Below are 13,222 nucleotides of genomic sequence, written 5' to 3' on the forward strand. Positions count from 1 at the left end.
TGTTGCTGGATTCGATTTGCTAGAGTTTTGTTGAGGATTTTTGCATCTATATTCATTAGAGAGATTGGTCTGTAGTTTTCTTTTTTTGTAATATCTCTGTCTGGCTTTGGTATGAGGGTGATGTTGGCTTTGTAGAATGAGTTAGGTAGCTTTCCCTCCTCTTCAATTTTTTTGAAGAGTTTGAGTAGGATTGGTACTAATTCTTTCTGGAATGTTTGGTAGAATTCACACATGAAGCCATCTGGTCCTGGACTTTTCTTTTGGGGGAGCTTCTTGATGACTGATTCAGTTTCTTTACTTGTGATTGGTTTGTTGAGGTCCTGTATTTCTTCTCGAGTCAAAGTTGGTTGTTTATGCCTTTCTAGGAAGTTGTCCATTTCATCTACACTGTTGTATTTATTAGCATAAAGTTGTTCATAGTATCCTGCCATTACTTCTTTTATTTCTGTGGGGTCAGTGGTTATGTTTCCTCTTCTATTTCTGATCTTATTTATTTGCATCCTCTCTCTTCTTCTTTTTAGTCAGTCTTGCTAAGTGTCCATCAATCTTAATGATTTTCTCATAAAACCAGCTTCTGGTTTTGTTGATTTTCTCAATTGTTTTCATGTTCTCAATTTCTTTTTTGTTTCTGCTCTTATCTTCATTATTTCTTTCCTTTTGCTTGCTTTGAGGTTGGTTTGCTATTCTTTCTCTACTTCTTCCAAATGGACAATCAATTCCTTGATTTTTGCCCCTCCTTCTTTTTTGATATAGGCATTTAGGGCAATAAATTTCCTTCTTAGCGCTCCCTTTGTTGCATCCCATAAGTTTTGATATGTTGTGTTTTCATTTTCATTTGCCTCGAGATATTTACTGATTTCTCTTGTTATTTCTTCCTTGACCCAATGGTCATTTAAGAGTGTGCTGTTGAGCCTCCACGTATGTGTGAATTTTCTGGCACTCTGCTTATTATTGATTTCCACCTTCATTCCTTTATGATCTGAGAAAGTGTTTTGTATGATTTCAATCTTTTTAAATTTGTTGAGACTTGCTTTGTGACCCAGCATATGGTCTATCCTTGAGAATGATCCATGAGCACTTGAGAAAAGGTGTATCCTGCTGTTGTAGGGTGTAATGTTCTATAAATGTCTGTTAAGTCTAGCTCATTTATTATATTATTCAAATCCTCTGTTTCTTTATTGAGCTTCTGTCTAGATGTTCTGTCCATTGATGAGAGTGGTGAATTGAAGTCTCCAACTATTGTGTTAGATGTATTTATTTCTCTTTTCAGTATTTTCCACATGTATTTTGGAGCATTCTGGTTTGGTGCATAAATATTTATGATTGTTATGTCTTCTTGTTGAATTGTTCCTTTTATTTATACATAGTATCCTTCTTTGTCTCTTTTAACTGTTTTACCTTTGAAGTCTAATTTGTTGTGTATTAGTATAGCTACTCCTGCTCTTTTCTGATTGTTATTTGCATGAAATAAGTTTTCCAAACCTTTCACTTTCAACCTATGTTTATTCTTGGATCTAAGATGTGTTTCCTGTAGACAGCATATAGAAGGATCCTGTTTTTTAATCCATTCTGCCAGTCTGTGTCTTTTGATTGGGGAGTTTAATCCATTAACATTTAGTGTTATTACTGTACAGGTAGTACGTTCTTCTATCATTTTGCCTTTTGGGTTTTATATATCATATCTAATTTTCCTTCTTTTTACCTTTACTCATAGTCTTCGTTTCTACACTCTTCTCCAAACTTCTCTCTTCTGTCTTTTTGTATCTGTCTCTAGTGCTCCCTTTAGTATTTCTTGCAGGGCTGGTCTCTTGGTCACAAATTCTCTCAGTGATTTTTTGTCTGAAAATGTTTTAATTTCTCCCTCATTTTTGAAGGACAATTTTGCTGGATATAGAATTCTTGGTTGGCAGTTTTTCTCTTTTAATAATTTAAATATATCATCCCACTGTCTTCTTGCCTCCGTGGTTTCTTCTGAGAGATCTGTGCATAGTCTTATTGGGCTTCCCTTGTATGTGATGGATTGCTTTTCTCTTGCTGCTTTCAAGATTCTCTCTTTCTCTTGACCTCTGACATTCTGATTAGTAAGTGTCTTGGAGTACGTCTATTTGGATCTATTCTCTTTGGGATACACTGCACTTCTTGGATTTGGTATTTTCCCAGACCAAACTGGCCTCCTATCTGGAGGAAAGAGTCACCTACATCAGTTTTCCCTGAGGGTTCGACCCAGCAGGGTGAAAGACTTTCCTGTGAAGTCTCTGGGCTCTGTTTTTCTTATCCTGCCCGATTTGTGGCGTTTGTCTCCCTGCAGGTCCCGCCAGCATAAGATGATGCAGTACCTTTAACTTTGGCAGACTCTCCCTGCTGGGGACATGGTGGAGACAGAGGAGAGGTTGTAGGCTGGCTTTAATGGCTTCAAATTACCAAGCCCTAGTGTCTGAATTCCTTAAGGGAGGGATTCCACCTGAGTTGGGCTTCACCCCTCCCATGGGGAAGGCACAGGGTCCAGACAGGCCCTCACACTAGCTTGTTTCTGCCTATGCCTGGGGCAGTTGCAGCCTGAAAAGTCCTGCCGCTGTATCCAAAGGCTCAAGCCTTTGTAGAAACACAGCCGCAAAACCCTGTTTCTTTTTCAGTCAGCTCTGCCCCCTTGGCGCCAGGGCAAAAATGAGCGACCTCTGCTTTGACCAGGTTCACCTGAGCTGGGGGCCTATTTTAGTTGTCAGAATTTGTTTGTTAATTCTACAGTTGGCATTTGGTTGCACTCAGCCCCTCCTGCTGGTTAAGTCCCTTTCCTTTCCCCTCTGGGAAGCAGCCTGTGGGGGGGGGGGGCGCTGGCCTCCGCGGCTTGGGGATCTCACAGTTTTGGGGGGGGTCTCGCAGCCGGTCCAGCTGGTCCAGACTGGGGTACGCTGTGTTTCCGGTCACTGACGTGGCCCCAGGAGCTGTTCTGTACTGTTTCTGGTTATTTAGTAGCTGTTCTGGAGGATGAACTAAGTTGGGCACATTGCTAAGCCGCCATCTTGGCCCCACAAAAACTCCTTTTCTCCTACTGTTGACATTTGATATGTGTAACATTAAACTTGATAAGGGTGGTGCAAGACTTGGAAGAAGCCTCAGACACTTATGGTAGAGTTGGGACAGCAAGAGTATTCACTTGGGTGGTACCAAACAGCTATTTCAGATGCTCGGTGCTTTGAGAGCTCAGAGGAGAGAGCACTGGGGCTGTTCAAACCTGGGGTTGGAGAGATGGAAGCTAGAGTTGGATTTGGATTCAGGAGGGAATAATTTAAGCATTTTCTTATTGCTGCTGAGCACTGCATTTCATGCGCCATTAAGACACCCGTCTAGCTAAGACAGAGGGTGTGTGTTTGGACAGTGCACGTCGAAAAATGAGATTATGTTAGAGGCTGGCATATTGCTCTGTTTCTTTAAGCCTCTCAAAGCCTATGTTTATGCTCAATAACAGCCACAAAGCATAGAATTAAGCTTATTTCCAGCTTAGATCTATTTATATGCCTACATATAAAATGTATGATGCTTATATAAATCCATTAAAAAAATGCAGTGTGAATTAGGGCACTTGTTTCCAAATGCTGTATCGAAACCAGTCTCTGGCCTTGGTCCTGCTGGGTCTCTCTGGAACTCCTGTTTGCTCAGCCAGGCCATCATGGATAGCAGCAAATGGAAGGAATTCTCCTTCTCCAGTGTCCAGGGATGATGGAGTGGTTACTTCAGGAGTCTCCCCACCCCACCTCACAGCAGAACCATAGCTTCCTCTGCAGATTAGGGGCCTGGGGAGGAACGGTTCACTTTGGCTACACTTCCCATGCGTGAGTTGGAGATTCCCCAGGGTACATCTCCCAGCCTAACTAACTTCCTTGAGGAACCAAAGCCTCAATCAGGCAACCTATTCTGTGCGTTTAGGGTAGAAACCTGGAAACCAGTCTCATTAGAGGATGCTCAGATATTACTTAGAGACCCTGGTGTGTTGGTTGAGGAGCCCAGCGACCTCAAATTTTAAAATGTGCTGCATTTGAGGTTCTTAGCCAGCTTCCTCCAACCTTGGAATGTATGCACAGTAGAATAAAATATAGCTAAACTGCTAATTTAAAATTAAAGGAAAATTATTTCTCCCAAATCCAGCCTCCACTGGAGGATAGCTGATGATAGACCCCCCTTCACACTTACCAGTGGGAAGCAGCTCCCACTCTCCCACAAATTATCCCACTCTCTTGGCTGAGAGCTGTTTGCCTTTTGCCCTCAACCCTGATGCCAGGGCTCACTGGTTGTGTGAAGAGATGTCAGATCAAAGCTCTGTGGCAAGTTTAAGGACAAAGTGAACATTGTATAGCTCCCAATTAAAATGGACAAACGGGGCGGTCAGTTTCCCCCAGTGTGTGAAGAAGCAGGCTACATATCTGGATTTGGACGCCCTCAGGTGGACTCTGCGGGTCCATTTCTAGGCTCGTAGCCGGACAGTGCATGCGCGCGAGGGGGTGTGGGGGGGAGGGGGACGTTCACAGACGGGGCGGGGGCCCTCAGCCTCTTTGGCGCTGTCTCCAGCTTGCATTCTGCGGCCCTTTGGTTCTATAATTTAAAGCTCTTCCACAGCTACGAGTGTCCTTCCTTCAGATTATTTCATCCTTTTTGGTCACGGGAGCTCTGCAGGTAAAATGTTTCAGAATCCCTTTGCCTATTTCTGAGTCTTTTTCCCCGTCCACCCCGGCTATCCCTGGTCTGACGCCAAGTTTTGTTCTTCTCGTCCGCAGAGCACGGACATCCTCAGCACCATCGGCTATGAAACCATCATCCAGCATCTGAACAACGGCCGCAAGAACTGCAAAGAGTTTGAAGACTTTTTAAAAGAAAGGTACAGTGCTGTTTCTTCTCTGAAGATCTGCCGTCAGCCGTTTGATGATACCCAGGAAGAAAATGAGACCCCAGCCCTAATCTTAGAAACCAATTTGAGAGATAAGATTTATGAATGAAAGAGGCAACAAAGTATAGTTAAATACTGTATATTGCATGGTGTGCATGACACTGACAGGCCTGGCTGTAAAGGGATATTCTGGAAGATTGGCCAAAAAATAAATTAAAAAGGAGGGGCAGGTTCATAGGGAAGGAGATCCTAGGGGTGGCCCTCAGAGGGTGAGCTGGCTTTGGTAGGTGAGGGGGTATCCAGCGAGCTTGCAGGTGGATTGTGCGTGGCCTGTGACTGAGGGAGGCAGAGCTTCATGCAGAGACAGCGGAGAAGGTGGGAGTTATGAGAAACACTGGAGCACAGAGTGCTCCAGAGCGCAGGAAGGCCTGTGGTCCTGGTGTGATTTAGAGGATTTTCTTTTTTAAAAAATGAATTCTACCTAATGGTATAAATTAGTCTTGTGGAAAATACTGTGTTTCTCAATGATTTTGGAGGAAGGAGTGATTTAGGGAGCTTTTTGGGCAAAGATGAGGGTTCTTGTCAAGACCCAAATTAATTAACAGATCCTCTTTGGAAGGCAGTGAGTGAAGATTTCAAAGACACCTTTGGAGACAGAGGCATCAAAGTGCTTTTGTTAAGGTCCCTTTACTTCCTACCTGAGAGAACATTAGGTAATGATCAACTTACACTGGTTGCCTGGTCCCCAGATGGCAAGGCTTCTCTCCCTGAACTGTTTGAAAGATTTGAGGGTAACTGGAGCACAGCCCCACCTTGTGTCCTAGGAGGTGGGGGCAGAGAAGGGTTTGGAGCTGGTGGCTGCTTCTCCTCCTTTGAGGCACTAGCCTCCCTCTTTTACACTCAAGATGGATAATAGTGATGATAGCAGTTACAGTTTTCCTTTCTCTTTAAAGGCACTGAAGGTGGGCATCCTCCTTTCTTTAACAGCTATTGCAACGTAGCAAGCAAATAAGACTCTGATGACTTTGTAGGACACAGAGATTACAGAACATCCATTGCTTTTTCTTACACCTTTAGGCTATGTTTTTGTTTTTGTTTTTGTTTTTTTACTATTATTATTACTTTTATTTTTTTCCTCTATATTAACATTCTATATCTTTTTCTGTTGTGTTGCTAGTTCTTCTAAACCGATGCAAATGTACTAGGCTATGTTTTTTATCAATTTTCTTCTGGGAATAAAGCGGCCTTGCCATACACCCACAGGAGAAGGCGTTTGTTAATGGTCACAGCTTCAGCTGCCCAGGCAGGATCGTCCAGGGGTCCCCTAGCACAATGAGGTCTGGAGTCTAAATCAGTGTCATTCACACGCTTTTGCATGTGACCTTTAGGAAGATATATATTTTATATTTCTACCCAGTATGCACATAAATGAACCAAAGTTCAATAAAATATTACTATGCTATTATTTTATTAAATTCTATTTAATTTTTTAAAAATGCTGGTCATAACTCATTCAATTGATTAGGGTTCACAAATGGATCATGACCCACAGTTTGAAAAACACTAGTCCAAAGAGAACCTTAAAGAGTCTATTTTTATTCCCAGTGCCTGACCATGAAAAAAAAAAGAGTATTTTTAAAGATTTCTCTTTTTAAGTGTTTCACACACACACAACAACAACAATGAAAACAACAAAAATATGGGGAAGAGGGGGAAATATGTGCAAAATAAAAATGATAAAATATACTGTTTCTAGTATATGGCCGTTTTCTCCATGAGTTTAATAGCAAAAACAAAACAAAAACAACAAACCAGTTCCACGTTGTCCAACTTTAGGAAAGAAGGAAGAAAGAAAGATACCAAGTCAAAAACAGCAAAAGAACCAGAACCCATAACCCAAGGACAGATAGACAAAGACAAGCTAGCATCTAGGTAACTTATCCCAAGTAGAAAATTTACCAAAGTGAGTGGTAAAGTAATCAGAGATATAGAGAAATTTTTATGTAATAAAGAAGAACTAAATAGATCCAAAGGGTATACAATAAACCAGGGGAAACATTGATATATAATACTCATCATTAATTAAAATTACACAAAAATCAACATTACTATGCATCCTGGTTGAGTTATTGAATCAAAGAAAGAATTCTCCAAGTATCCAGGGAGAAAAAAACAAGTTACCTGCACAGGGTTGGGCAGGAGGAAATCAGTATGACCCCAAGCTGCTCCTCTACAATGGAGCCTGTTCAGCAGGATTCTAAGGAAAAGTTCAAGAGCATTTATTACCCCAGCAAGGTTGTCGTTCAAATATAGAGGCCAGAGTTAAATGGTCTCAAGGTGAAAGAATTCAAGAAATACTGATAACCTCACCCTCATACCCCTGAGCCATTTAGACAGAAGACCTCTAGGTGATAAAATTCAGTCACACATACAAAAAAATGAATCAAAATTAAAATCATAGATTTGAACTGTGGTGTGCATCAAATGCATTTTAATAAAGAATTAAGACTAAACAACTGGGTGATTTATAATTGTAGGACAGACTATGCTGTAAACTCAAATGAAGTAAAAATAGTGTAAACAGCAATATCTGGGAAGAGATGGAAGTGCAATGGGGCTGGACAACTCATCTTTTGCAGCATGACTGAAACAAACTGCTACAGTATTTTAATATCTCAATCCCCTCACATTTTCATAATCTTCTCTTAACCTCAGAAGAATGTCTTAGGAACAGATTTTTCCTGTGGCAAAGAAACAATTATTTGAAATTCAGCAATCCCTTCAGTTTCACTTCAGATACTTTTTCTTCTGTGAAATTAAAATAAAATCAATTTAATAATTTTTATTTTAAAAATGCATGTAGAATATGGTCTCATTCTTTAAAAAAACAGCAAACTAACCCCAAAGCAAGCAAAAGGAAAGAAATAACAAAGATTAGAGCAGAAATAAATGAAATTGAGAACATGAAAACAATTGAGAAAATCAATAAAACCAGAAGTTGGTTCTATGAGAAAATCAATAAGATTGATGGGCCCTTAGCAACATTGACAAAAAGAAGAAGAGAGAGGACACAAATAAATAAGGTCAGAAATGGAAGAGGAGACAAAACCACTGACCTCACAGAAACAAAGGAGGTAATAACAGGATACTATGAACAACTTTATGCTAATAAATACAACAATGTAGATGAAATGGACAACTTCCTAGAAAGGCATGAACAGCCAACTTTGACTCGAGAAGAAATAGATGACCTCAACAAAACAATCACAAGCAAAAAAATTGAATCAGTCATTAAAAAGCATCCCAAAAAGGAAAGTCCAGGACCAGATGGCTTGACATGTGAATTCTACCAAACATTCCAGAAAGAATTAGTACCAACCCTGCCCTAAGTCTTCAAAAAAATTGAAGTGGAGGGAAAGCTACCTAATTCATTCTATGAAGCCAACATCACCCTCATACCAAAACCAGGGAAAGATATTACAAAAAAAGAAAACTACAGACCAATCTCTCTAATGAATATAGATGCAAAAATCCTCAATAAAATTCTAGCAAATCGAATCCAGCAACACATTAAAAGAATTATACATCATGACCAAGTAGGATTCATCCCAGGTATGCAAGGATGGTTCAACATAAGAAAATCAATTCATGTAATACACCATATCAACAAATCAAAGCAGAAAAATCACATGATCATCTCAATTGATGCAGAGAAGGCATTCGACAAGATTCAACATCCTTTCCTGTTGAAAACACTTCAAAGGATAGGAATACAAGGGAACTTCCTTAAAATGATAAAGGGAATATATGAAAAACCCACAGATAATACCATCTTCAATGGGGAAAAACTGAAAACTTTCCCCCTAAGATCAGGAACAAGACAAGGATGTCCACTATCACCACTGTTATTCAACATCGTGTTGGAAGTTCTAGCCAGAGCAATTAGACAAGAAAAAGAAATACAAGGCATCAAAATTGGAAAGGAAGAAGTAAAACTCTCACTGTTTGCAGATGATATGATACTATACGTCGAAAACCCTGAAAAATCCACAGCAAAACTACTAGAGCTAATAAACGAGTACAGCAAAGTGCAGGTTACAAGATCAACATTCAAAAATCTGTACTGTTTCTATACACTAGTAATGAACAATCTGAGGGGGAAATCAAGAAACGACTTCCATTTACAATTGCAACTGAAAGAATAAAATACTTGGGAATAAATTTAACTAAAGAGACAAAAGACGTATACAAAAAAAACTACAAAAAAGTGTTAAAAGAAATCACAGAAGACCTAAACAGATGGAAGGGCATACCCTGTTCGTGGATTGAAAGACTAAATATAGTTAAGATGTCAATTCTACCTAAATTGATTTACAGATTCAATGCAATACCAATCAAAATCCCAACAACTTACTTTTCAGAAATAGAAAAACCAATAAGCAAATTTATCTGGAAGGGCAGGGTGCCCCGAATTGCTAAAAGTATCTTGAGGAAAAAAAACGAAGCTGGAGGTCTCACGCTGCCTGACTTTAAGGCATATTATGAAGCCACAGTGGCCAAAACAGTATGGTACTGGCATAAAGATAGATATATTGACCAATGGAATCCAATAGAGTGCTCAGATATAGACCCTCTCATCTATGCACATTTGATCTTTGATAAGGCAGTCAAGCCAACTCATTTGGAACAGAACAGTCTCTTCAATAAATGGTGCCTAGAGAACTGGATATCCATATGCAAAAGAATGAAAGAGTACCCGTATTTCACACCCTATCCAAAAGTTAACTCAAAATGGATCAAAGATCTAAACATTAGGTCTAAGACCATAAAACAGTTAGAGGAAAATGTAGGGAGATATCTTATAAATCTTATAGTTGGAGGCGGTTTTATGGACCTTACACCTAAAGCAAGAGCACTGAAGAAAGAAAGAAATAAATGGGAGCTCCTCAAAATTGAACACTTTTGTGCATCAAAGAACTTCATCAAGAAATAAAAAGACAGCCTACACAATGGGAGACAATATTTGGAAACGACATATCAGATAAAGGTCTAGTATCCAGAATTTATAAAGAGATGGTTCAACTCAACAACAAAAAGACAGCCAACCCAATTACAAAATGGGAAAAAGACTTGAACAGACACCTACCAGAAGAGGAAATACGGATGGCCAAGAGGCACATGAAGAGATGCTCAATGTCCCTGGCCATTAGAGAAATGCAAATCAAAACCACAATGAGATATCATCTCACACCCACCAGAATGGCCATTATCAACAAAACAGAAAATGGCAAGTGCTGGAGAGGATGCGGAGAAAGAGGCACACTTATCCACTGTTGGTGGGAATGTCAAATGGTGCAACCACTGTGGAAGGCAGTTTGGCGGTTCCTCAAAAACTGAATATAGAATTGCCATATGACCCAGCAATACCATTGCTAGGTATCGACTCAGAGGACTTAAGGGCAAAGACACAAATGGACACTTGCACACCAATGTTTATAGCAGCATTATTTACAATTGCAAAGAGATGGAAACAGCTAAAATGTCTATCAACAGACGAGTGGCTAAACAAATTGTGGTATATACATATGATAGACTATTATGAAGCTTTAAGACAGAATGAGCTTTTGAAGTATGTAACAACATGGACGGACCTTGAGAACATTATGCTGAGTGAGACTAGCTGAAAATAAAGGACAAATACTGTATGGTCTCACTGATATGAACTGACATTAGTGAATAAACTTGGAATATGTCGTTGGTAACAGAGACCATCAGGAGACAGAAATAGGGTAAGATATTGGGTAATTGGAGCTGAAGGGATACAGACTATGCAACAGGACTGGATACAAAAATTCAGAAATGGACAGCACCATACTACCTAAATGTAATGTAATTATGTTAAAACACTGAATGAAGCTGCGTGTGAGAATGATAGAGGGAGGAGGGCTGGGGACATAAATGAAATCAGAAAGAAAGATAGATGTTAAAGATCGAGATGGTATAATCTAGGAATGCCTAGAGTGTATAATAATAGTGAAATGTACAATGTACAAATTTTAAAAATGTTTTTGCATGAAGAAGAACAAAGGAATGTCATTATTGCAGGGTGCTGAAAACAGATGATAATTAAACTTTAAAATGTCACCTTATGTGTGAGACTAAAGCAAAAAATGTTTGTTACAAAATTTATATTTTAACTAGAGCATTTCCTAATATAACTCATGTAGATAGTTTGATTGAATGTCATAAGTACTTGGAATCTCAGGTAGAACATGAGATTTTTGTTGGTTTGTCCAGAGTGATGCCCCGATGAATCCCAGAGTGATTTGGTCAGTGACTGGAAAAGTATTTGCAAGCCCCCTTCGGGGAATGATGAGAGCGGGGAGAAATTCAACTCCCCCAAGTTGAATTCTTGACATTCTCACAAGCAGTGTGGACAACCAAAGCTATAGGCTGAGCCCCCAGTCTTGGGGTTTGTTCATATGAAATTTAACCCCACAAAGGATAGGTCAAGTCTACTTAAAATTTAGGCCTATGAGTCACCCCCAAGAGAGCCTCTTTTGTTGCTCAGATGTGGCCTCTCTCCAGCCAACATGACGAGCAGTCTCTCACCCTCCCTCTCTCTGCGTGGGACATGATTCCCAGGGGTGTGGACCTTCCTGGCAACGTGGGACAGAAATCCTGGAGCGAGCTGAGACTCGGCATCAAGAGACTGAGAGAACCTTCTCGACCAAAGGGGGAAGAGTGAAATGAGACTAAGTGTCAATGGCTGAGAGATTCCAAACAGAGTCGAGAGGTTATCCTGGAGGTTATTCTTACGCATTAAGTAGATATCACCTTGTTGTTCAAGATGTAGTGGAGAGGCTGGAGGGAACTGCCTGAAAATGTAGAGCTGTGTTCCAGTAACCATGTTTCTTGATGATGATTGAACAATGATATAGCTTTCACAATGCGACTCTGTGAATGTGAAAACCTTGTGTCTGATGCTCCTTTTAGCTACTATATCAACAGAAGAGTAGAACTTATGGAATAAAAATAAATAATAGGGGGAACAAATGTTAAAGTAAATTCAGTTTGAAATAATGGTAAATGAAAACGAGGGGTAAGGAGTATGGTATGTATAATCTTTTTTTCTCTATTATCGTTTTATTCCTTTTTCTGTTGTCTTTTTATTTCTTTTTCTAAATCAATGCAAATGTTCTAAGAAATGATGAATATGCAACTATGTGATGATATTAAGGATTACTGATTGTATATGTAGAATGGAATGATTTCTAAATGTTTTGTTTGTTAATTTTTTTAATTAATAAAAAAGTTAAAAAAATGGATAAAGTTATCACCCAGAAGAGATGAATGACAGAATAGGAGAAACTTTGTAACATACGTTAGAATAAGTATTAGTATTCATAATATAAAAACAACTACTACCAAATAATAGGAAAAAGACAAAGCACTCAGTTAAAAAATTGGGGCTGATGTGAATAGGTTACATAGATGGAGAAATACACATGTCCAAAAAACATATAAAACGGTGTGCAACCTCGCTAGTAATCAGGGAAATGCAAATTAAAATGAAAGAACTTTCTTTGAATCTCCTTCTCCATAATGATAACTGGTAAAAATGATTGTTAATATCTTGTGTAGGTGAGAATTCCTGGGAATGAAAGCTCTTATGCACTCTTAGTGGGAATATAAATTGACGAGACTTTTAATTTGGCACTATTTTTCACATTTGTAATGCATATTCCTTCGATCTAGTAAATCTACTTTCTCAGAATTCTATCCTAGAGAAACACCCTTGGAGATGCCCATGAATAGAGGTATAAGGATACTCATTTAGCTGTTTTTGGTACAAATAAAAAACCTGAAATAAATAAGGGACCCTGTACTATAGACAATGCCATATTGTGAGCATGATGGACCTTTATGTACTGGTAAGAAAAGTTCTATATGACATATTACTGGGTGAAAAAAATAGCGAAACAGAAAATAATAGAATGACATGTGTAAACATAAAAAGTTAACACACATATATTTATATATATATGCACTACATATATATATATATGTAATTACAAATATGTACAAGCATATAGATTTGTATATGTGGAATTACATACAGAGAAAAAAGGCTTAAAAAGATAAATACCAAACTTAACTGTGGCTACCCCTGGGGAGAGAGGTGGGATTGGGGAAGGGTGTGAGAGGATTTTTGTGTCTTATTCTATCTACTTTTTTTTCCCTTCTTTTTCTGTGAACAATAACATATACACAAAAAAACCCATAAATTTCAAAGCACAGCACCACAATTAGTTGTAGAACATATTTCAGACTTTGACATAG

The 13,222-nt window shown here is 39.0% G+C and overlaps 1 protein-coding gene across 2 annotated transcripts in view; it reads left to right on the forward strand.

Moving 5' to 3' along the window:
• Positions 1-13,222, forward strand: part of PSTPIP2 (proline-serine-threonine phosphatase interacting protein 2) — a 136,550-nt gene that overhangs the window by 54,335 nt on the left and 68,993 nt on the right. For both annotated transcript variants that reach the window (XM_077135571.1, XM_077135570.1), the window contains exon 2: positions 4,770-4,870. In XM_077135571.1, coding sequence (XP_076991686.1) covers positions 4,770-4,870 — 101 coding nt within the window. The remainder of the gene's footprint in view (positions 1-4,769; positions 4,871-13,222) is intronic.

Source organism: Tamandua tetradactyla, chromosome 18 (genome assembly GCF_023851605.1).
Source record: "Tamandua tetradactyla isolate mTamTet1 chromosome 18, mTamTet1.pri, whole genome shotgun sequence".
In the NCBI taxonomy this organism is placed as follows: domain Eukaryota; kingdom Metazoa; phylum Chordata; class Mammalia; order Pilosa; family Myrmecophagidae; genus Tamandua; species Tamandua tetradactyla.